Below are 23514 nucleotides of genomic sequence, written 5' to 3'. Positions count from 1 at the left end.
TTGAGCTACACCGTCCGCAGGGCCGCCCCGCACCCCGGGCGCCCGGGACGGCCGAGTGAAGTTGTACCCGGCGGGCGGCGCCGGCCCCCGGGTCACCCCGGTGACGGTGATGGGGACAGCGGGCCCTGAACTCGGGAACCCTGGAATTCATGACCCTCATACCCAAAAGTTGCCTGAAAACGAATCTCCAAATGGTGGTGGTGGAGGAGGAGGAGGAGGAGGTATGGCCAGCAAGGAGAGCAAAGATGGATAGAAGGAGGCAAAGAAGGGAGATGAGGGTGAGGGGGAGGATGAAAGAACAACGGGGGCTCACCTTGAACCATCAACATCTCCTCTTCATCAGACTCCGACGTTCTTTCTGCCTCGTGCTGGTTCTTGGGAGTAGAACCAGCGTCCCAGAGCCGCGGGATCTGAAAGAAGTAAGGCTTGTGAGGTGAAAGAGGAAGGAAGCCCGAAGGAGAGGATAGAACGGAGTAGACCGCAAGGATACGAAGACAAGGGAGCAAAGAGGAGGAGACAGAGGAAGAGAGCAGAGGCTGAGGAGGAGCTGAACTAAGGGAGTACACCTTAGCTCTCATGGGAATGCTCAGTTTCGGCACTGCTGTCTGAAGGTTGAACAGACTGTGGCATGTGAACAGATTAAGCTTATCCTCGTCGCCCTCTTTCCCCTGACTCTGACTCTGACTCTGACTCTGACTCTGCTGCTCTTCCTTGTTTTGCTTCTTTGCTCTCTCCTCCTCTCTTCTGATGTGCCACACTTCCGCGTCCCCCTTCCGTTGCTGCCCTCGCACGCCGGTTGGAGAAAGCCCCAGGCTGTTCACGTGGCCCGCTACTCCTCCCTCAGCTTTCCTGGCCTGTCCCAGCTGCTTGCCAGCAGCTGCAAGATGAGAGATGGAGGCAGCAGGCTGGAGCTGTACTGCCGACGAAGGTCTATGATCCGATCGAGGAAGAGGATAGGGGAAGGAGGAGGAGTCTGAAGCGCTTGGAAAACGAGGAGGAGGAGGCTGGTTAGAGGAAGGATGGTCGTCGACAATAGCCTGGGGGGGTAAGAAGAGTGCGTTGGGGGGAGACTGAGGAGGTTCAGGAGGGGAAGACATAGAAACCTCTGCCTCCTTCCTCCCTCCCACCCTGTGCAGCGATCTTGAGATGAGACTGCAGAGCTCCTCCTCCTCCTCCTCCTCCTCCTCCTCCTCCTCCTCTTCCTCCTCCTCCTCTCCCCATGGCTTGTCCACCTCGAGCCCCAGCTGTCCCTCCCTCCCTCTCCTTCCTCCTCCCTCGCTCCTGCGCTGTTCCTGTCCCGAAGGAAATAGAGGAGAGGAGAAGGAAGAGTCAACGAGCACAGGAGAAATTTGCTCCTCCCTTCTCCCGAGTGTAGCAGACATTGGGTGGTAGGAAGGGATCCAGCTAGTGCTGGGGCTGGCAGGAGGGGCTGAGAAGGAGAGAGAGAGCTGTCGAGGAGTGAAGCGAACGCTTGAGAGGAAGGGACTCAAGAGCTTGGGGGTTCCATTCCTCCTTCCCTCCCGCTCCCGACTGCACTTAGGGAGTAGCAACGAGCTCCTTGCTCCCGACGCCCCTGCGCAGTTTCGACTCTGCCAGTCCTTGAGGCGGAAGAAAGTCCTGTCAAGATCATCTGCTACTGCGCAAGAGAGTCAGTACCAAGAAGAAGGCAAGTTGGTGCCATACTTCTGCTGATGTGACGATGCCCGATCTCTTGCGACATTCTCCTAAGCTCCTGGATCAGGCTGAACATATCCCCAGCGATAGCATCGAGCTCGTGGGCAGGAGGCGCCTGCATGCGTAGTAGGTTAAGGAGGACGGCATTCTCTATATCTTCTCACCTCCTTGTGGCTGAAGACAGACATCGCTGGTCTCTCCGTCACGTACACGCTCCCTGGCAACATGCCTATGTGTCTGAGAAAGATCACTTTGAGGATGAAGAAGTCAACGTTTGATGTCTGCCTCTGCTTCCCGCGACTCTGCCTGCTATCTTGTTGTCCCTAAGGTATTCTTTTCTCCTCGGGCCCAATCTACCTCTGCTCGTTCTTTACCTCCCGCTTCTGCTCCTTCTCGTGCTTGTGCTCTGTCTGATCACTCCTATCCCTTCAGTCATCCTCCTGCTCTGCTGCTCTGCTGCTCTGCTGCTCTGCTGCTCTGCTGCTCTGCTGCTCTGCTGCTCTGCTGCTCTGCTGCTCTGCTGCTCTGCTGCTCTCCTGCTCTCCTGCTCTCCTGCTCTCCTGCTCTCCTGCTCTCCTGCTCTTTCCTGTCCGCATGCCGGCATCCTCTAGGTTTTCCTCCGATCGCCAGCATCATCGTGTCTTGACTTGACCGTTATCGTCCACCCACCCCCCGGTCAAAACGAGCCTTGGGTACCCCACCCCACTGAAATCCAGATCAGCACATGACTCGGTATGCCCACCCCTAGCTCTAGAAGTTTATATTTGATCCTCTATGCCATAAAGCATATCCTTTTACCTTTCACCATGATGTCGATCTTGTCAATAGTCCTACCCGACCTTAGGGCCCTCAATCACGGAGGCGGCCGCGTCACCGCTCAGGCCCCCCCGGGCCCCGGGGGGCCCGTCGGACCGGTCCGCCGCCGGTCGGACGGTCCGATCTGATCAATCTTGAATGGCCGCGCTGCCACCGTACGGTACGGTCAGTCCGGGCCCGGCCTAAGCCTCCGGCCGGGGGGGGCCGCCACTGCGGGGGTGTGGTTGACGAGTGACAGCCCACCCCGCCGCCCCGGGGGCCCGCCGCCGCCGCCGGCGGCTGGGCGCTGTCACCGCCGAGCCGGCCGGGCCCGTGGCCGGGGGCAGTCACGGGGCGCCGGCCCGCATCATAATGGAATCATCTAAGAGCCAATTTAACTTAAACTTGCCACCGTGACCGGGTCATAGGCTCCGCCCGGCGGCGCCGGAAGCAGTCAACTTCTGGCTTGAAACCCGGTGACTCGGAGCCTTCGACCGTTGAACGGTTCGGGCGCGGCGCAGTGATGATCCCGGAGTCCGGGCCCCCTCAACCTGGTTACCAGCGCGGCCGGCTTACTATGATCACCGAGGTGATCCGAAGTTCCGACGAGTTCCGACCCAGGTGACCCGGTCACGGGGTGGCCGCCCCGCACGCGGCAAGCCCCAGTGACTAACTTCGGAAGTAACTTGTGACTTTTCATACTGAACGGGAGCGGCTTGCCGGAAGTTTGGAGCTGGGCACTGAGTGGGGCCGGCGCACTGCCGCGAGGCTCTTTCGCCGTCAGTGCACAGTGACGGCAGTGAGAGTCGGACTCAGTGGTGAACTGAGCATGATACTACCGAAACACGACCGTACGCCGCTCAGCGCCTAGTGACTGAGCCTCCGTTCAACAGTTGCAAGTGAAAGTTGCGAACACTCACTTCATCAGACTGTCGCCATACGACGACTCGATGATACGTTCAATCTCCGTAACGAAAGTTGCGAAAAAGATGCTGGGTCCTGCAAGAAGCCTGCTGGAATCCTCTACGTGCCGTTACTAGTTCAACCTGGATGCCGCCAGTGCGACCTTGAAGATGATGCCATAGGTGCTGCTTCTCATGGAGGCAATTAATACAATGATTTCTTCATCCCACAGACAATCAAAGAGTTGCCAACTTTTGAAAGTTTTCATTCATTTGAGCGCACTCCCTCCGCCCCTAGCATATTCGCGCACACAGGTAACAGACGCTAAGAAAATAAACCCTAACTCACGGCATCGTCCTCTAGCAGTCTCCAGTCGGGCTCTCATCAGAAACTCCTTCGTCATTGATTCCCAGCAAAGCTGCTCAAACATCTTCGGAGTTGGACTCCGTAACCTTAGATCTTGCCTTCATCACGCTATTCCACAGCAGCTCGCCCGGACCCGCACTCTGCCTTCGCTTCTTGGGCTGCTCGGAGGGAAGACTGTCAAGCTGAGGAAAGCTTGCCCTGCGACTAGGAGCAGCATGCTGGGAGAGGGTCCAGTCGGGAGAGGGCTTGATGGTACGCCGAAGACGGATGTCGTTTGGATCAAGTTCTATCAGATTTGTAGGAGCAGGAGGAGGAGGAGGAGAAGCGGGGATAGGAGCAGGAGAGTTGGGCATGTAATGGTGAATGTCAATTGAAACGAGTGTGGGGTTCTGAGATGAATGAGCAGGGGCAAGAGGAGCAGAAACTGCAGCTATGAGTCCATCAGGGAGGTCTTGTAAATCAGTGTCGTGTGATTCAGATGGATCGGACTGTAGAGGCTCATGGTGATGATGTTGTTGTCGATGCTGTTGGTGCTGATCGTGCGCATGTTGGCATGTACTCGAATCGGATGCCATGTTGAATGCTGGATGGTTTTGGTCGCCGCTCGTGAAAGACGAGCAACTTTTCCCTTCCGCGCAGCCTGCCGAGCAAACGAGGAGGTGCTACACGTTCGTTCTACAACTGTTCTAGAATCTTCGGATATTGAAGCTTACAGACCCAAGAAGCTGAAAACATGTATTCTTGTATCACTCTAAATTCATGTAGTAAACATTGGGTGGAAGCGTTGCGATACAGAGAGCCAGAAGGAATCGAACTCCGAAAGAGTCACTGGCCAACCCTTCCCCCTCCCTCCCGGTCATCCCATGCGGTCATCCTGCCCTTCATCAGTCACAATTCGTCTTCCTCTTGTCAACGCATCGTGTCTGCTGGTCCAATCAAGCTTTGCAACTTGCTGAACAACGATACGCTCCTTACTACCCAGTCAGCACGAGCTGCCACCAGCTCATTCCGAACATCATCGTCGCCTGTCAACTGGTTGGCAAGGTATGATTTGAAGAAGAACAGGAAACTTGAGATGCTTTCTGCGACGCTCTAGAGCTGGTTGATCTTACCGAATACCATTCTTTGTCTCGGCAGATAAGGTGACTGCAGAGCAAGAGGAGAAGCAAGAGGACTGCGATCGCTATGACGTCATGTATACTTGCGACGAAGACTGACTATGCAATAGAGGATGCGCAGAGGCATGAGCACACGTAAGAATATTGCAATGTATGGTTCGCTAGAGAATGAATCGCGGAGGGGAAGGTGCTGAGCATGTCCAATGCATGTTGTGCTCTAGAGATTCTAAAGATCGAGCATGATCACTCTCACGACTCTTTTCTTAGTGTAGACATTGTTAGGGAATGGTTGCTCTGGAGCTTAGAAGAGAATTTGTAGCGCAAAAACGAGCATGCCAGTGTTTTGAGATGTCAAAGGTGAGGGATCATTGAACTGTATTCTATCTTGCAAGTAAACTGGAACATTCGTGTGTATTCTGAAAACAATCACAATTCTATCATCAAACTTATCATCATTTTTTCTTGTTTTTCAATCAAGGTTTCACACTCCATGATGTTTACTGGGTAAATCCATGCTTGCAAATCTTGCAATCAGCAACAAACAGGTTAAATGGTTGCCTCGCCGATCGAGGGCAACACGCAACAAGCAACAATGCCATATTTCATGCTCAGCAGCGTAAAGTCAACAAAAGCCTACCAAGGCCCCCTGCGACCCAACCTGCCATCCTTTTAAACAAGAGGATGCAGCAGCAAACGGCCAGTGACGTCATCGGGAGTAAAAGACTTTCCGGTAATTGTCTTCCTTGTGTTGTGACTCTCCAGGCGCGCACTAGACATCCTCAGACTCGTTAGGAACGCTCGCATACCATTTCATGAAGGCTTCCGACGGCGGCCGGGGCAGCACTTCAGGCGTAGGGACCTCGTCCTGGCTGATCCAAGCATACATTTCATCGCTCCTTCCCGTACCCTCAACGCTGCCATCGATGGTCTGACAGGAAGAAGAGCTTTCAAATTGGTTCAGCTCAACGAAATCAGGTTGCGATCGCCCTGCTCCTTCACCCATTTCCACCTTTCCTTCGGCGACACTGGCTTTTGACCCATATGACTTCTCCATTGATGCCGGCTCCCCCTGTTGACCATCCCCGCTCCCTCCTTCCTCTTCCTCCCGCTCGCTCTTGCTGTATGGCCATCGCTCGATCCCCAGACGCCGGCAGGCGCTCCTCATCGCCGTCAGCGAGATCCCCTGCATCGCACTCTCACTCCCCCTCAGATCCTCTTAGAACTCCTCCCCCCCCCCTCTCCCCTTTCCTTGGCTCTTACAACCACGCTCACTCAAGGATGGTGTAGAGGAGGTCTTACCAGCTTCTCGGCAGCGTCTTTCTGGCGCATGTGGAAGAAGGAGGCGAGGCGGTCGTGGGTGAGGTAGACGTCGGGGCCTCGGGAGGGCTGACCTTGCTTCCTGCGGGGGAAGATCTTGATCGGGCGTTGCTCCATGCGCTGCTCCGGGGGGATGTGCTAAGTGTTTTTTAGTCTTTTTTTCTAACAGGCAAAAGTCATGCTGCATTTTTTTTAATTGAACGGGCCTGCCTCATCAAATGATTGGAAATCTTGATGAGGACATCTAGTTTCCAGTAGGAATGATGATTGCTGCCTTCCACATAGGAAATAGAGCATTCGTTATTTTTCCCCTTGATTGCGATGCGGAGGATAGGGAGCTAACGAGTTCACATGGCCTTGTTGATCACATCGAAACGACATCACCGTCTTTGTCTTCCCGGCGAGTGATCAGCAAACTTCATTGCTCTGCCTTATTGATGGAATCTACTTGATCTCCTTACACTGTCATGAGTCTGCATAGAAGAACGGTGATTGCACAACCAACAGCTTTTCATGGTGTGACTGATTCATATTTTGCAGAGCATGGGAAGGTGTGTGATTTCATTCACTCTCTCACACGTCAAGCTGTGTGAGGCATGGAAAAATTACGAGCTAACAGTCACCAAAGAAAGTCTGTTGTGGTTGTGCACAGTCATGCGAATCGAAAGACACAGTCGTTGGGACGATTCGATTTTGATATTGTCCTGGTTGACTTTAGAAATTTGGTGGTCGTACGGCTCCGCAATAAAAACAAGAGATTTCGAATGCTACGGATGCGATGGTGTGTGTAAAACTGAACATGAACTGCTTGAAAATGGAGCGGAGAAGAAGGTCATGAGACTTCGGGTTAGAATAATGCATTTTGGAAACCAGTTTCACTAAAAATCATCGAGCCACTTCTCATATTCTGACTATGGCTCATTGAATCATGATATACAACCGACTTGGATTTTCAAGACATCAAGCAAATGATCTCATCACGAGAACAGTTTTCTCTCTGTCAAATAAACCAGATGCCATGTCCTTTTTCCAGACAAGAGAGGGAATGTATGCGTGTGGCTGTCTGTTTTCGTGTTTCATTATGGTACCTCATGCAAATAATTCCATTTCTCAAAGCATAGGTTGGGACTTGTACCTACAAGCAGCCATCGCTAACTGATCAAGGTCAAGAGCAGATGTCGGATCCTGCTAAGTAAGTACAAGTAGAGACAGAGTCCCTGAGATCAACGACTGATTGCTCTGCAGAGTTTGTACGTGTTTTGTTCGTAGAGTGTCGTGTTTGCTGGGCACCACGAACCCTCTTATCCAATAAGGCCAAAACCAATGAAAATATTTGCAGATTGTTTGATTTTCTTTTGCCTGCAACACGCTATTCCACAGCAGCTCGCCCTGACCCGCACTCTGCCGTCGCTCCTTGGGCTGCTCGGAGGGACGACTGTCTAGCCGAGGAAAAGTTGGCTTGATGGCACGTGCATTGAAGGGAAGGAGAGATGCTCATGGAGGCTTCTGCTTCTTCACCTGAGGTGGAGCAGCAAAATTGCAAGAAGGGGCAGACGGTTTGTACAAGGAGGAAATGGAGCAACGCTGTGGAGATGGAGGTGGAGGTGGAGGTGGAGGTGGAGGTGGAGGTGGAGATGGAGAGTAGTTCATTCAAATTACGAAGAAACTGTCTACTACTGTTCGATCAGCGTGAATCACATGCAACATGACCTCAGCAAGTCTCACGAACAAGTATAGACGTGATTTAAGTCAACAAAAGTTCAGGCACTCAGGCACACCAAAGTCAACGGAGTGGTTCAAGGGCCCTAATGGGCTGAAGCCTACGAAGCTGTCAGCCGAGACCATGGCTTTCCTTGTTTCTCACTCAGGACGCAGACAAGTTTGCTTCCAGCGAAGGCGCCAGGTTTGATCGAGCATGTAAGCTTGTGATATCAAATGTCACTGACTCCGTAACCTTAGATCTTGCCTGCATCACGCTATTCCACAGCAGCTCGCCCGGACCCGCACTCTGCCGTCGCTTCTTGGGCTGCTCGGAGGGAAGACTGTCTAGCTGAGGAAAGCTTGCCCTGCGACTAGGAGCAGCATGCTGGGAGAGGGTCCAGTCGGGAGAGGGCTTGATGGTACGCCGGAGCCGGATGTCGTCAGCGAGGTGAAGAGGAGTATGGAGAAGGAGAAATGGATGATCGCTTGTGTTGTTGCTCGTTGCAGTGTTTGGAGGAGCAGGTATGCCAGACAACGGGAAGTGAGCACGTGGCAGGCTGCTTGTCGAGGGCTCCTGCCGCTCATCGCTGAGCATGGGTTCGTAGGAGTATGGAGGATTCCGAGCTTTGTCTTGTGGAGATTGAGCGATTTACAGATACAGAGGTCACGAGGGAATGACAGAGGTCACGCGGGAATGACCTCCGCATCTCAACGTATAGTAAAGCTCTAGCTCGAAACGTTGCGTTCAAAACAGGCATTGGGAAGCAGTTAGTGCTTCCCCCTAGCTCGAAACGTTGCGTTCAAAACAGGCATTGGGAAAGCAACTCCGAAGCAGTCAGCAGTCAGATCTCCCCCATATCTTCTCCCCATAAATAATAAAACAACGCAGGCAAAAGTTTTACCTTGGTTTCTTTTCTTTTTTTCTTTTTCTTTCGATGCACAGTATCATGGACGGCAACTCGTAACCCTACTTGTCCGCGTTGTCATGAAGCATGTCTAGCAAAGGATTACATCTCAAAAATCCGCATGATATTGGAGTGTGCGAAGCCAAAAACCGTCAAACAAGAGCTCATTTCAATCCTCAATTCGACGCAAAATCTACAGGGCAAGATGTTTTCATGGAACGATTAGTTCCAGGTGCCTCATTTCTTTGCAACGAACATTTCACAGCTTTCTACTTGTGGACATCTCAAACAGAAAGGAGTGGAGTTGCCTTGTACCTTGAAATAGCTCCAAACATCATTCGTTCAAGACATCTCATGCGAACAAATCGTTATATCTGATCATGTTCCAACTTACAGGCTGTGCCCGCCCTTGCCTTGAAACGTTTCCTTCCATTTCTCAAGGATCAAAGTCTCAGGAGTCGGTTGAAACAACAGAGTGAAAGCAGTTCCTCGATGAGCAAATGCTGCCCAATAAATTGATTTCACAGAATAGACATCATTGAAATGTCTGGAAATGATTGCCATGGAAGGGAGCAATGTAATGTCTAACATGCAATCTTTATGAATGTGGTAATGCTTCAAAGCTTCTGCCACCTTCCTCTCGATCGTCGCATGCTGTCTGCATCCTCTCGTCTTATCTTCTTTGAGACCACCGTGCTACACACTAGACATCCTCAGACTCGTTAGGAACGCTCGCATACCATTTCATGAAGGCTTCCGACGGCGGCCGGGGCAGCACCTCAGGCGTAGGAACCTCGTCTTGGCCTCCCCACATGATTGGATCACTGGAGCTTCCAGAAGCAGCTGCAGTTGTTGCGTCCTCCATGACAGGAGAACCCTCACTCGAAGTTGCCATAGCATCAGCGACTTGCTCTACAGGCATCCTGTCAGGCTCTGATCCAGGGATCTCTCCCTCCTCTTGGTCTTCTTCGTCGCCATCCTTGCTGCCTCCTTCCTCTTCCTCCCGCTCGCTCTTGCTGTATGGCCATCGCTCGATCCCCAGACGCCGGCAGGCGCTCCTCATCGCCGACAGCGAGATCCCCTGCGTCGCACTCTCACTCCCCCTCAGATCCTCTTAGATCCGCCCCCCCCCCCCCCCCCCCCCCCCCCCCCCACACTCCCCGCTCCCCTTTCCTTGGCTCTTACAACCACGCTCACTCAAGCATGGTGTAGAGGAGGTCTTACCAGCTTCTCGGCAGCGTCTTTCTGGCGCATGTGGAAGAAGGAGGCGAGGCGGTCGTGGGTGAGGTAGACGTCGGGGCCTCGGGAGGGCTGACCTTGCTTCCTGCGGGGGAAGATCTTGATCGGGCGTTGCTCCATATCAGCTATGATGCAGAAATTATTAGCAGATCTGATGCTTTCGCGGACGTTTTCTCTTGCTTCCCTGGCTTCCCTTCCTACGTGTTGGGGGAGATAAAGATGGCAGAAATCGAGTCCTCTGGTCACGTAGCATACTTGAAAGGAAAACAGGTCTTTTCAAATTTCTGTTTGCAGCCTCGTGACCTTATAGTATTATAAGTATTACATGTATAAGGCACTGAGGCGGGTCTGTCAGGCTGACGTCGATTGAATGGTAGAAAATCGGAACATCAAGTGTCAAGTGATGCTACGTTGTGATTGCTCAGAAACGTGTTGGTGAGAAAATATGCACGTAAGATGGCACATGACAATGTTTCATCAGTCACACGTTGGTCTTGTCGGTATGGGGTCTACGTGACCTTTCACAAAAGAATGAAAGAGCGCGTCCAATTAGCTCTCATTGAAGCGTGTAGAAACACTGGAGCAATGGATAGCAACCACTTACTTTTTTTCATCAAACAAGGCGTCTCATGGCTCCTTGAGAGCAGTACAATCAAAGAAACAAACTTTCAAAAGAAGTAGAAGGTAGGACTTTACAAGAAAAACTTATTGAAGGGGAATAGTCGAGAAAATAATGATGCATAACAGACAGTAATACTCTCTTTCAAAATACACTCAGTGCTGTTCTCCACATTCACGCATGAAGGCATGAAAGGCGCGTCGAGCAGTTGAAAGCTAGAATCGTCCAGATTCCCTAGACTTCTTCAGAGTCAAGAGGTATGTTCACGTACCACTCTACAAAAGAGGCAGTTGGACTCCGAGGATGAACCTCATAGTCTGGATTTTGCTGCTCCTCCATTTCAATGTCCTCGTGAGACTCCCCCTCAGCAATATTCACTTCTGTTGCACCATCTCCACGCTCTGTGTCGATGCTGACTGTGTTGTCTTCCAGGGTGATGTTTGCTTCCTCTGCCTCTCTTCCACTCCTGCTGTATGGCCATCGCTCGATTCCTAGCCGCCGGCATGCGCTTCTTAAGGCAGTCAAAGAGATTCCCTGCAATGTCTGCGTGAGATCAAAGAATTTATCATACTGAATGAGCATTGCTCTCACCAGCTCATGCGCAGCATCTTCTAGTCGCATGTGAAAGAAGGAGGATACTCGTTCATATGTCAGGCTGACGTCAGGCGCCCTGGTGGTCTGACCCTGCTTCCTCCTAGGAAAGATCTTGAGAGGCATCGTCTCCATGGTGTGCATGAGAGGTTCTAGCGGGAGGGCCGAGGATGTCAGAGCCTTCCAAGACGAATGGAGGAGGGAGGAGAGGAGAGTTGAGGGTTGCGGCAGGGATTGTATCCGAATCCGTTTTAACGCAGTGAGCACGTGAACACGAGACGCAGTCTTTTCGGAGTTTCTCATTTTACTACATTGCGCCTTCTTGACGAAAAGACTTAGTTTTGCGACTTGAGAAGGTCGAGTAGACCCATGTCCCTCGTGACTGCTGTAAGGCCCAGACGTGTATCGCTAGATTCCAAGACCCCGCAACTTCTCTGACCCTCCACATCTCTGACTGTCAATTTTATCATTGTACCCTAAGGCATATCTTGCAGCTGTATCTCTTTTAAGTGTAAATTCTATCTCCCCGCCCTCGTGATTCTTGAGGAAAAATCTCTACGTTGCGAGCCCCCTACCACCACCACCACCACCACCACCACCACCACCACCACAAGCACGAACTTCAACTGCACGGGTTCAGGAGCTCCACTAGCCAAGATGGTCCAAGATTCGATCCATGCCTCACCTGCAGCGCCTTCTGCTCCTCCTACCCATCAAACTCCTCAGCCAAACGACATCCGGCTCCGGCGTACCATCAAGCCCTCTCCCGACTGGACCCTCTCCCAGCATGCTGCTCCTAGTCGCAGGGCAAGCTTTCCACAGCTAGACAGTCTTCCCTCCGAGCAGTCCAAGAAGCGAAGGCAGAGTGCGGGTACGGGCGAGCTGCTGTGGAACAGCGTGATGAAGGCACGAGCGAAGGCTACGGGAATGACGGAGGATGAGACTTCGAGGCCTGCAACTCAGACAGGAGCATGCCAGTTGGAACTCAAGGAGACTACAATGATGTGCCTTGAAGAGGGAGTGCTTGACAGAGAACAAGCTGGCACGAGATGACTGGATTTGGCAATATGCTCGCCCCTTGTTGGGGGCAGAGGGATTGGAAATGAAATTGTGGCAAATCAACCATGATGAACATGCATGTGAATAGTTTGAGATATCCTTGGGCCTCAATCTCAACGTGGTTCTAGTCTTAGTGAGCAAAATATTACTCTACCAAGATAGTACTTTAGACTCATGACTAGACAATTCTACTTGCAAGATAATTACGCGTGAAGACAATTAGAAGAATTCTCAATCTCCAAGCCCGTGTTGCGTTTGAGCGCATTACAGTTACAGAAGAGGACTCCATCCCTTGAGAAACATCAAGCTGATTTTTAATTGCCCCTGTTGGGTGCATACTAGCAGCTAGTATCCAGTATGATATAGAACAATATATTGATCCAACCCACGCACTCTGCAATATGTACCGATCTTGTCGAGACATTCTTTTGACCATCACGTATGTGTTCAGGGGAGAGCGTGTTGCCAGAAACTAAACATGCTCCAAATTTCATGCAAACACAATTTACCATATTACAAAACCGTAGAAAATTCTCACGAAGAGGCGATCAAACAATAAAGATTTAGGATTATATGACTACAATTTACATGCTGACACCGTGGACTGCCTGCGAGAATCGTTAAACGATCTGTTGAGCGATCATTCAACTTTGTTTTATACCTTGACAGTAACCTTGGCCTCTGTCACCACTGGCTCATCTGGAATGATCTTATTGGCAGCTCTGACAAGGTCCTGCCAATCAGACTGCACATTCTTGGCGCCATCCTTGACAGTCTGCTCCACCTTGGTGCTGTTCCTGTCATTTTGTATTACGGTACATGTGGTATATCATAGCACTTACTTGACAAGGTCTTGCCACTTCTGCTGAGCAGCGATGGCAGCTGATTTTGCACGTGACTGTTGGGCCCTGAGGGCTCCACGCGGGATGCGATTCAAAGTAGAAGTAAACATCTGTAGCAACACCACTGTCACACACCCTGAAGGAGCCGCATCCCCGGTTCCATTGCGCTATGGAAAACAACAGGAGAATATGAAAGAAACACAGGGGAAAGTGACTAAAAACGACGTGGCATGTGCAATCTATCACAATGAAGGATACTTGAGACATCATGCTGGCTACAAAGCCTTTCAAGGATATGATCACGTGCTTGCTGGGTATCCATGAAACACTCTTGGGGACCTACGCGGTCACCCCCCTTATCTCTTTCATCAAATGAGTTGCATCTCGTCTGAAATTGAGTTTCTCTATGTTTTTCTCGTATGGTGATCGTATGGCATTCATTTTTCTCAGCCTTCAGGACTATCTTACAAAACACGCATCTGCCACCTTAGGTGTACATGCAAGTAGCTGCTCCTAGCCATGTTATTCGATTCCTTGCACAATCTATCTTCATGCACAAGTAGCTTTGTAGCTAATCGTGTTGGTTACCCTTGTATCCTCCTCCTGCCTCTTCTCCTTCCACTCTCCTTCGTGCTCCAGCCTTCTTCTCTCATCTCTCCTTGCCACATGCTCTTGTAGCAAGAGCACTTTTATAGTAAGCTTTTTTGGGGGGCTGAAAGGATGCATCATCACAGCGTTTCAAACCTTGTTGCGGCGATTTGGATTCCAGGGGTGGGTAATAGAAATACAGGGGTAGGGTACTTCAAATGGAATGGAACGATGATGGTACAGCAATCATTCCCGCAAAGGGCGAGGGTGCATACTATATGACAATTTGAGCTTATTGTTTCTAATATATTAGCTCACTTAGTGCTGAAGAATTTTCGATGCCACAGAAGATTCTTTTATGGGGGTGGGGATGACGAAATGGACGGGTACATTGGGAACTTGGCCAGAGATTCTTTTCTTTCATGAGGGTGGGGTAGTGTGTAAAGGATTTGATGAGTGGGGTGCATCGCAGCAAGGGTGTTGGATTGTTGTAGGTAGGGGTAGTAAAATGGAGGGGTATGAACCCAGTGATTTTTGGGTAATTGATAGGGGTAGAGTTTACTTTTGTTGGTGCATGGGGTGGGACACATTCTCGTCATTGGGGTGGGTGCTTTTCGTCTGCAATGCCTCGCTCCACCCCACCCATGAAATTATGGTGTCCCCATTGCAAAGATCACAATCCACCGGTCCATATGATATGCCAAATGGTGGTAGTGCTGCTCACTGACCCCTACCCCTTGGATTCAAGACAATTTGTAGATCCCTCCGTAAAAGAATAACTACTTATATACAAGAATAACTATTTTTTATTTAAATGATTTTTTTATTATATAACACTTTTCATTTTCAAAACAAAAACTTGGACCTTGGAACGTTTACCACCGGTCTATTCTCATGTAAAAACTACGGGTGCCAAAGTTCCATACACCGGTGAAGTAGATCCTAGAAGCCACGGGTGCAAAAACAGCAAAGAAAGGGGACAGAGGGTACGTCTGAACCGGATAATTTTACCAGAATTCGTCCGGTAGTCACCCAGGGAGTACCGGTACCGGACTACCAAGCGAGCATTCAATTTTGCAAGACCTATCGGCCGGTGGTTTTCCCTTGTGTAACCACGGGTACATCCAATAGATGCGACCCCAAAGACAAGGGAGGCCGACGAAGAGAAGAAGAGGCGATTCAGATCTGAAATGCAACATATATATTGATAACTCAAAATAAGTCTTTTGGCATCAGCTCTGATTTGTTACAAGATTTTTGCTTTCATCTCCGGTCAATCTCAGCTCGAAAAACTCTCTTTCCGCGTGAATGGAGGACGTAGCATTAATACAATAAAAATTGGTCACGGGCCCACAAGTTGAGGTCACCCCGGGCCCGGTGACCCCGGGCTCAACCGTGCACGGTTGAGCTAATCGATTTTAATGATAGTCCCTCAAAGTCGGAGCTAAACGAGTTTTTGAATTTGAGGTTTCCGGAAGAAAAGGCGGGTGAATATGGCAGGAGTGGCGAGCCATGTCAGGTGAGCAGTCGCATGTCATGGAGAAGTGTAGGAGAAGATCGACGAAGACACTATGTCTGCTGATGATGTTGTTGACGCCGATCACTGAAAGAATCGAAGCGCGGCAAGATTAGGATGAACTCGGGGACTTGAATGTGTTTTTTTCTGTGCTTGACTTGTCCGTGGCATCTGTTTTCAGTTGGGAGTAGTGGGAGCTGAAATTTTCTACCGACATACACTCTGCGTGCAATGAACAATCTTGGTTTGCCACGATATCCGATGATGACAGTGTTGTATTGACCTCCAATGGATCAGGCAAATCAAAGAAGGTGTTTACTCCGCCATGGAATAAGAAGAAGAACAAAGACACGGAAACAGCGAACCAAAGCGAGATGGAGGACAATCCGTCCTTGAAAGGCTTGAGCACTCCCGACACGAGCTCAAGTGGGAAGCATTTCTCCCTCTGACCATGCCTGACGTCGGCACGTTGCTGCAGACGAGGCCGCCATGGATCATCCCAAGGAGAAGTATGCAGGAATCGTAATCTCACTCAGCACACAGTTTGGCCAGGTGACGATAAAGGGCTGCTGAAACTCAGTGCTGACGACTCGTCCGCCAGGTGTCCAGCCCGGCAAAGCCAGAGTTCTCCCCGACAGTGAGCCATCGTCGTCGAGTGTGCGCTATCATCGAGGGGCTAGCAGAGAAGCAGGCGATCAGCATGGCAGCGATGCAAGCCATCCAAGTAAGTCTTCGGTCCTTGTCTCTCACTGGAATTTACAACGATCGGCAGACTGTCAACGCCATGTTTGCACAGACAGATCTTGCCGAGACTGAGAAACTCAAGAGCTCGTTGTCCGAGAGAGCCAAGCACATGTTCTTTCCGAAGCTGGTGTCCCCCTACAAGGAATTCTCGAGGAAGACTGGAGTGTGCATGGAGGGCAGTCGGATCTTCGTTTGCGAAGTCCAGCAGCTGCTGCACTCGATGAAAGAATCCTCTTTTGTCAAGGACCAGCAGATCCTCGCCTCAGAGATTGAGAACCTGAAGCATTCTTTGGAGAGCTTGCCCGATCGACCGATGGTACTGCTCCTTGCCTTCATCGCCAACATGATATGAACCCTCCTCTCAGGCACTTGCTCCGCCAGATCCTCACGTGTCAGAGGACTTTCGTTGGAGGAAGCAGTATCTTGAACTAGAGCAGAGACACCAGGCGCAGGTGAAAGAGCTTGATGAGCTCAGGTTGCTGTCGAAGACGCTGGCTAGGACAAACGAAAATCTTGAGGTTGAAATCGGCAGACAGAAGAAAGAGAAAGACCAACTTTCCAAGGAAATAGAACATCTCAATCAAGAGAAGGGATCAGTCGAATTGCAGGTGCCAATCTGCTTCTTCTCTGCTCCTCCCCTCTTTCTCTTTCCTTCCGTTCGATCTTTCTTACTCTCTTCAGCCACCCCCAAGTTTCCTTTCCACATCTGCTCCATGTCATCCCTTCATTCATCGTTTGATGGGTCGACGTAGGTGTCAAGACTGATGTCGAACATGGAACAGCTTAAACGGGAGGCTGCTGATGTTGACACGCGATTCTCAGAGCTGTTGGTGCAAGCCTCCTGCCATGAGCAAGAAATTTCTACTCACATCCAAGAGAAGAGGGCTCTTACTCTAAGGATTGAGAAGTTGGAGCATGAAAAGAAGGCGCTGGAACAGGCGGCAGCGTTTCTGATGTCTCCCTCCCATCAGGCAAAGAAGATGCAGAACGACAGGCAGTTTGAGGCTCTTGAGAAGGAGAAACATAATCTTACCACGCTGCTGGACGACTCCAAAAAGACGATCAGCGATTTGACCTTGAAACGACAAGCTTGCAGCAGCGAAGTCTCCAAGTTTGTAGACTACATCCACGCCACCGTCCGATCCTGTTCTGAATCAATTCGTGAATTGGAAGAGGAGAACAAGTCTGCAATGATGGTCTTCGAGCAGCAGCAAAAGAAAATCTTGGAGATTGGCACGCACTCCTCGTACTACCAGCAGAGTCTCCATGGCCTGCAAATCATTTTGGAAGAGGTACAAAACGAGAAAGCCAATCTTGCTTCCAAACTTGAGGATAGCAGAGCGCAGCTTGAGGAACTATCGGAACAACATCAGTCGGTCAGGCAGGAGCTCGAGTCCCTTGGCCAGGAGCTAGATCGGGTCAGGGGCGAGCTTGCGGAGAGCAGGCGAGAGGCCGAGGCAGGCAAGGAGGAAGCAGCGGGGCTGAAGGAGGAGAGGAGAAAGCTTGTCGAGAGGGTGGAGGGCTTGACGGGAGAGAAGCAGCGTCTGGAGGAGGCGGCATCGTTCCTGATGTCACCGTCGCATCAGACTAAGCGGTTTGAGCTTCTGAGGAGGCTTGAGGAGGTCGAGGGGGAGAGGGGGAGGCTGCTGGAGAAGTCGGAAGCTCTTCAAGCTCAGGTAGAGAGAATGAGGGCAATGTGCGAAGATGCTGAAAAGGTAGCGAGGGAGGACAAGAAAAGCTTGCGCATGTTGGCGTCAACCTCTGAACTCGTTGATGAGCTGGAGAGGCAAGCTGAGCTCATTCTCCAAAGGATGATCACGATTGACTGTCACAACTCCAGAATGGCACTTACGCACATTGGAAACCAACAGACTCTAAAGCAACTTCAAGAAGAGATGTCGGCCAAGGATGCGCGATTGAGGGAGGAGCGAAGAGAGGCGGAGCGGGCGAGGGCAGAGGCGGAGCAAGCAAGGCAGGCGATGGGCCAGCTAGAAGCCGAGCTGAAGCAGCAGCAGGCAGTGCTGGAGGAGAGGGCGGGGAGAGCAGAGGGAGGGGCAACGAAGGAAGGGAGGAGGAGCGGAGGAGGCGAGGAGGAGATGGCCGAGCTGAAGCGAGAGTTGGCGAGGAGGGACGAGGAGCTGAGGAAGGCTGCGTACGAGGCAGGGGCGGCGAGGCAGGACGCGGAGTTCTGGTCGCGGAAGGCAGAGGAGACGCGAGCGAGGCTGTCGGAGGTAGAGGAGGCGATGCGGGAGAGCAAGAGGGAGCTGGAGGCGAGCCAGGCAGGGCGGAGGGAGGCGGAGGAGAGGCTTGCTGGAGCACGAGCTCAGATGGAGGAGGCAATATCGGGCCAGGAGGCGCGATTGAGGGAGGAGCGAAGAGAGGCGGAGCTGGCGAGGGCGGAGGCGGAGCAAGCAAGGCAGGCGATGGGCCAGCTAGAAGCCGAGCTGAAGCAGCAGCAGGCAGCGCTGGAGGAGAGGGCGGGGAGAGCAGAAGGAGGGGCAACGAAGGAAGGGAGGAGGAGCGGAGGAGGCGAGGAGGAGATGGCCGAGCTGAAGCGAGAGGTGGCGAGGAGGGACGAGGAGCTGAGGAAGGCTGCGTACGAGGCAGGGGCGGCGAGGCAGGACGCGGAGTTCTGGTCGCGGAAGGCAGAGGAGACGCGAGCGAGGCTGTCGGAGGTAGAGGAGGCGATGCGGGAGAGCAAGAGGGAGCTGGAGGCGAGCCAGGCAGGGCGGAGGGAGGCGGAGGAGAGGCTACGTGCTGAGATGTCTTCCCTCGCGAGGTTGCGGTTGGGAGGGGAGAGGCTGTGCACCTGCAGTGTGTGGCTGCTGGAGAATGAGAAGAAGGTGTTTGGTCTCGAGCAAGCGTTGGCTGACTTGAGCTCCGTCCATCGCTCTGTCCTCGGGGAGCTGGAGGGGAGGAGGGAGGAGGTTATAAGGCTGAGCAAGAAGTTGAGGGCAGCGGAGGCAGCGAAGGAGGAGGAACGAAGAGAAGTGCTGCGGGCGAGGGAGGAGGAGGGCAGTGCAAGGGGCGGGTGCCGGCCCTGCTCCTGCAGGGAGTGGAAGGACAAGTGCGAAGCCCTCCAGCTGGACCTCTACAGGCTCTCCAATAGGTTTGTGGTCTTCCAGGAGAGGAACGTCAAGTTTGCGGCCTCTGCAGTGCAGCTGGGTAAAGAGGTGGAGATGTCTGGTCGGTGCTTCATGGAACTTGCAGAGGACCTTCGCGATCAGTTCGCGCAGTCGGCGAGTCTACGGAGGGAGGTGGAGGATGGACGTGCTGCTCTCATGCAGTGCCGGAGCGAGGTGAAGAGGCTGAGGAGGAAGCTGAGGGTGGCGGAGGAGTGGCAGACAGCCCAGGCTGAGCTGGACTGGAGGGTGCAGGAGGTGGAGGAGCAGGCGGCAGCGCTTGCCTCCGTCGTCTGCTCCCGGCTCGCAGGCAAGGTCGCGTGCCTGGTTGAGGAGAAGAGGACGAAGGAGGAGGTTTGTGCGCACCTGTCGCATCTCCACATGCTCCTGGAAGCTGAGAAGGGATCTGTTGAGATCGAGCTGGTCGCGACTTCTAACAAGCTCTCCCACCTCGAGTGCAACCTGCGGGAAGCTGAAGGAGAGCTGGAGAGGCGGAGGACGCAGCAAGAGAAGGTCAGGGCTGAGACGCTGGCGTTCAGGCAGCAGGCGTTGGAGCAGGCAGGGATCCGGCAGCGTCTTGAGAAGGAGCTCAGCAACGCTGCGGGTCTCATGGAGTACTACAAGCAGGAGCTGGTTGCAGTGCAGCAGCTGCTGTCTAGGAAGGAGCGTGAAAGGAGCGTCTCCCTTCCTCCTGCTCAAGTCGATGCTGCATGCCAGTGCGAGCAACGAGGAGGCAGGGGAAGAGGCGGGGAGGAGGAGGAGGAGAGACGAGTTGTGTGCATCGAGAAGGCTCTGGCGGAGATGTCTTGGTCACGTCAGCTTCTGGTGGAGGAGCTCAGCGCTCGGAAGAAAGAGGCGAAGCAGATGCAGGAGGAGGTTCACTTGAGGATGGTGGAGCGGAGCGTCTGTGCCAGGAGGGCTAGAGAGCTGGAGGAGGAGGCGAGAAGAGCGCGAGAAGACGCGGAGAAACTTGAGCAAGACTTTAGAAAACAAGCAGAGGCCTTGAAGAAGAAGGCACACGGTATGGCTCCTTGAAATCTCCTCCCCTCCCTCTCCTGAGAGTCCTCTTCCTCTCCTTCCTTCCTCCTCTCCTCATTCCTCGCCTTAAGTTTTGTCTCTCCTTGCCCCTCCCTTGCCTTCTCCCTCTTTGATCTTCCTGCCCCCTCTCGGTCTCTCACCCTTCTCCCTCAGACGTTCCTCCTCCTCAACCTGCTGCCATCAGCACATCTCAACAAGACAAGAGGTAGTCGCTCCTCTCCTCCCTCTGCCTTCTCACACTCGCACAGCTCCGCATCCTCCAACCACCTCATCATGGAACAGAACAGGATACTTCAGCAGCTTGTCTGCTCCCTCCAGGACTACAACGACACTGCTCTCCTGCCCGAGCTCTCCCTCCTGACCTCCAGGCAGCAAGACGACATGGCAAGGTGTCGTCCGCTGGATCCGCCGTCCTCCGATGGCGACCGGGGGCTCCGGCAGCAGAGGAGGATGGGAAAGGAGAACGTCCCGCCTGAGAGGAGGGGGAAAGAGACAAGAAGTACCCACCTCTCCGCCCTCATAGAACGAGCACAGACGCTGCTGCAGCGGGGGAACCCGTAAAGGGTCTGAGGACAAGGAAGAAAAGAGCGACGGGAAAAAGGGAAGCGCAAGCGGCGGATGTTGAGGAAGCGGAGGAAGCGGAGCGAGAGGATACGGAGGAGCATGTGGTAATGGAGGAGGGAGGAATGAGTGTGGAACAACCTTTCCCGCTTGCTGTCTGGTAATTTATCTTTGTACATAAAAGCTACTGGGGTCGAGCGTAAGGAGGGAAAATTCCTGGCATGCCGTAGGCGTAATCGAGAGAGACATAGGGAGGGACCTGAGACGAATGTGAGAGAAGTGAAAGGAGATGAAAGGAAAACAAGAGGAGAGAGGAAAGGGGAGAGAATGGACAGAGCGAGGAAGGGAGAGAGGGCAGGAGAGGGGACGAGAGGAGGGAGCGGGGCAGAAGGAGAGTGAGGAACAGTGCAGGATACGGAAGCAGAAGACAGACGAGGAGGGGACGAGCGATACAACAAGACAACAAAAGAGGAGGGAGGGGGGAGGAGAAGTTGACCCACGTGACCTTTCATAGGAGAGGACGAGGAAGGAGGAGGGAGAGGAGGGAGAAGGAGGAGGAAGAGGAGGAGGAAGAGGAGGAAGAAGTGGTGGATGAGGAGGGGTTGACTAACGTATCCTTTCATGCTGACACTCAGTTCAAGCACGAGACGAGAAAAATGAGATGAAAAAGCGCCGATCTAACAATGAAAACATTCAGATTCTTGATCTCTTCATCTCATGCCCATTTCCTCCCATTCCCCCTCCCTCCTCCCTCCTCTCCCATTGGTCCTCTTCCCTCGCTCCAGCCTTCATCTTCCTCTCTTAACTTACCAAGTAGTCGCTCTCTGCCAGCAGAGCAAGATCGATGATTGTTGAGTCTGCAACCTGAAAGGAAAAAGCATGTGAAACACTTCCGAGTTCCTCCACCCTCCTCTGCTTGTCCTAAAGAATTAACTGCCCCCTTCTCTCCCCTTCCTACCCCTCCCTTCCCTCCTGTCCCCTCCCCTCTAGACTGCTCAGCTATGCTCTCTCCTCTCCTCTCCTCTCCTCTCCTCTCCCCTCCCCTCCCCTCCCCTCCTCTCCTCTCCCCTCCTCTCCTTGCCTCTACTCTCCTCTCTCACCATCTGCAGATCAAGAAAGCTCGCGTCGTTGGACTCCATCGAGGCTTTCATACGATACTCGATGAACCAGTTGCTGTGAAACTCTACAGAGAGAACGGTAAGAATGATAGAAGAAGAGACAAGAGGAGAACACAGGAGGACAACGTCGAAGAATTGAGAAGAACGAAGGAAAGAACGGGAAAGAAAGGAGGAGATACAAGAGCAAAGAAGGGGCAGAAGGAGACGAGGAGAATGGCAGCAGCACAGGACAAAGACGCATTCAAGGGACCCAACGAAGAAAGTGGAAAGTCAAAAGGAGAGGAGCAAAAATCATCAAACAAAAGAGGAGGTACAGTGAATATGAGATAATTTACGAGGAGAAACAGAGACCGGATAGGCAAAAGGAGATGGAAGAGGAGGGAAAGGAGAAGGAGGGGAGGCAAGAGGAGGGGGGGGGACGAGAGAAGCAGCAAGGAGGACATCATACCTCTTCTATCAATCTGGATGTGGATGATGTCAAGCTCTCGATATACGGCCCTGAGAGAAACACAGATGAAGATAAGAAGCGAACAACAAGTTGATTTGCAATCCAAGTGAGAGAGTGTGAGTCTCCGATTTCATCTTGTGCATCTAAGTAGGCACCATGTACACTAGTACCATTATTGTCATGATCATATGCATCCTTGACATTTTCATCCTGATCCTCATCCTCATCCTCATCCTCATCATCATCATCATCCTCATCCTCATCCTCATCCTCATCCTCATCCTCATCCTCATCCTCATCCTCATCCTCATCCTCATCCTCATCCTCATCCTCATCCTCATCCTCATCCTCATCCTCATCATCATACTCATCCTCATCATCATCATCATCATCATCATCATCAACTGCTTACCGGACATACTGCACAGCCGATTCATCATCTGTAGCAAGATAGACACGATGCACTCCATACTTGTTTGCGACATCTTCGACCTGCCGTTCCCTCCATTTACTTCCCATGGATTCTTTTTCTTTATCCAACCTTTTGTCTTTTCTCTCCTTTCCCTTCTTCCCGTCACTCTCTACCACCCCTCCCCTTGATCTCTCCCTTCCCCCTTCTCCCTTCTCCCGTCTACCTTCTTCCCCACTCTCCCTCCCAGCCTCCCTGCCTGCACTGCCTACCTACTTGTCTCTCATATCCTCTCCTCCCTGTATTTCTCAGCCTCGACCTCCCCGCCCTCCTCTTGCCTGCTTGAAATACTCCGGGACGAGTTTACACGGAGGGCGATAGGAGGAGAGGGAGCCTGTTGCTCCAAGGTAAGCTTGCTCATCTTGAAGCAAGAGAAAAAGAAATCAGTGACAGACCATGAATGCAGGCGTCGCCATGTCGTATGTGGACCCCGATGATGGGATGACGGTAGCCGATAAAATTCTTGATCTGACGACAAACTCTGATGAGGCGATGTGGGAGGAAGAGGGAGAGAACTGTGACAGGAGCAACAGAGGAGCAGAGGAGAAGGAGGCATTGGAAAACATAAAGAGGATGTGTTTCATGAGGGAGACGAAGATGAGGAGGCAGAGAAAGGAGGAGGAAAGAGGAAGCGAAAGAAGAGGAAGGAAAAGGAAAATGTGGAGAAGGAGAGCGAAGAGAAGGGGAGGAGGAGCAGTAGGAGCGGGAGGAGGAGGAAGAGGAGGAGGAGGAGGAGGAGGAAAAAGGAGAAAGAGGAAGGAGGGGGAGGAAGAAGGTAGAA

The 23514-nt window shown here is 52.2% G+C and overlaps 8 protein-coding genes across 8 annotated transcripts; 3 read left to right on the top strand and 5 right to left on the bottom strand.

Moving 5' to 3' along the window:
* Positions 1–156: 156 nt before the first annotated feature.
* GUITHDRAFT_141062 (hypothetical protein) lies at positions 157–1901 on the bottom strand (the record flags this gene model as incomplete). Its single annotated transcript, XM_005829575.1, has 4 exons — positions 157–173; positions 314–1636; positions 1684–1789; positions 1839–1901. The coding sequence occupies 4 exons, from the start codon at positions 1899–1901 to the stop codon at positions 157–159; spliced, it is 1509 nt and encodes a 502-aa protein (XP_005829632.1).
* Positions 1902–5625: 3724 nt separating this feature from the next.
* GUITHDRAFT_111330 (hypothetical protein) lies at positions 5626–6290 on the bottom strand (the record flags this gene model as incomplete). The annotated part of the gene is made up of 2 exons (XM_005829574.1): positions 5626–6039; positions 6156–6290. 2 exons carry the CDS (start codon positions 6288–6290, stop codon positions 5626–5628), a joined length of 549 nt encoding a protein of 182 aa, XP_005829631.1.
* Positions 6291–9482: 3192 nt separating this feature from the next.
* Positions 9483–10138, bottom strand: GUITHDRAFT_111329 (hypothetical protein; the record flags this gene model as incomplete). Its single annotated transcript, XM_005829573.1, has 2 exons — positions 9483–9860; positions 10004–10138. 2 exons carry the CDS (start codon positions 10136–10138, stop codon positions 9483–9485), a joined length of 513 nt encoding a protein of 170 aa, XP_005829630.1.
* Positions 10139–10871: 733 nt separating this feature from the next.
* On the bottom strand, positions 10872–11363 carry GUITHDRAFT_111328 (hypothetical protein; the record flags this gene model as incomplete). Its single annotated transcript, XM_005829572.1, has 1 exon — positions 10872–11363. One exon carries the CDS (start codon positions 11361–11363, stop codon positions 10872–10874), a length of 492 nt encoding a protein of 163 aa, XP_005829629.1.
* Positions 11364–11885: 522 nt separating this feature from the next.
* On the top strand, positions 11886–12281 carry GUITHDRAFT_111327 (hypothetical protein; the record flags this gene model as incomplete). The annotated part of the gene is made up of 1 exon (XM_005829571.1): positions 11886–12281. One exon carries the CDS (start codon positions 11886–11888, stop codon positions 12279–12281), a length of 396 nt encoding a protein of 131 aa, XP_005829628.1.
* A 497-nt stretch (positions 12282–12778) lies between these two features.
* Positions 12779–13744, top strand: GUITHDRAFT_153498 (hypothetical protein). The gene has a single exon (XM_005829570.1). The coding sequence runs from the start codon at positions 13163–13165 to the stop codon at positions 13451–13453; it is 291 nt and encodes a 96-aa protein (XP_005829627.1). The 5' UTR covers positions 12779–13162; the 3' UTR covers positions 13454–13744.
* Positions 13745–15722: 1978 nt separating this feature from the next.
* On the top strand, positions 15723–20134 carry GUITHDRAFT_141061 (hypothetical protein; the record flags this gene model as incomplete). The annotated part of the gene is made up of 5 exons (XM_005829569.1): positions 15723–15785; positions 15835–15957; positions 16006–16293; positions 16343–16585; positions 16730–20134. 5 exons carry the CDS (start codon positions 15723–15725, stop codon positions 20132–20134), a joined length of 4122 nt encoding a protein of 1373 aa, XP_005829626.1.
* A 748-nt stretch (positions 20135–20882) lies between these two features.
* GUITHDRAFT_111324 (hypothetical protein) lies at positions 20883–23094 on the bottom strand (the record flags this gene model as incomplete). Its single annotated transcript, XM_005829568.1, has 5 exons — positions 20883–20957; positions 21509–21562; positions 21799–21881; positions 22435–22668; positions 23025–23094. The coding sequence occupies 5 exons, from the start codon at positions 23092–23094 to the stop codon at positions 20883–20885; spliced, it is 516 nt and encodes a 171-aa protein (XP_005829625.1).
* Between the last annotated feature and the right edge of the window lie 420 nt (positions 23095–23514).

The sequence above is a fragment of the Guillardia theta genome, assembly GCF_000315625.1.
Source record: "Guillardia theta CCMP2712 unplaced genomic scaffold GUITHscaffold_51, whole genome shotgun sequence".
In the NCBI taxonomy this organism is placed as follows: Eukaryota; class Cryptophyceae; order Pyrenomonadales; family Geminigeraceae; genus Guillardia; species Guillardia theta.
Note: the sequence above shows the minus strand (reverse complement) of the source record. Positions and strands in the feature narration are given on the sequence as shown.

What these genes read in the sequence shown, in the direction of transcription:
- GUITHDRAFT_153498 (XM_005829570.1), top strand. Translation starts at nt 13,163, where the DNA reads ATGGCAGCTGATTTTGCACGTGACTGTTGGGCCCTGAGGGCTCCACGC.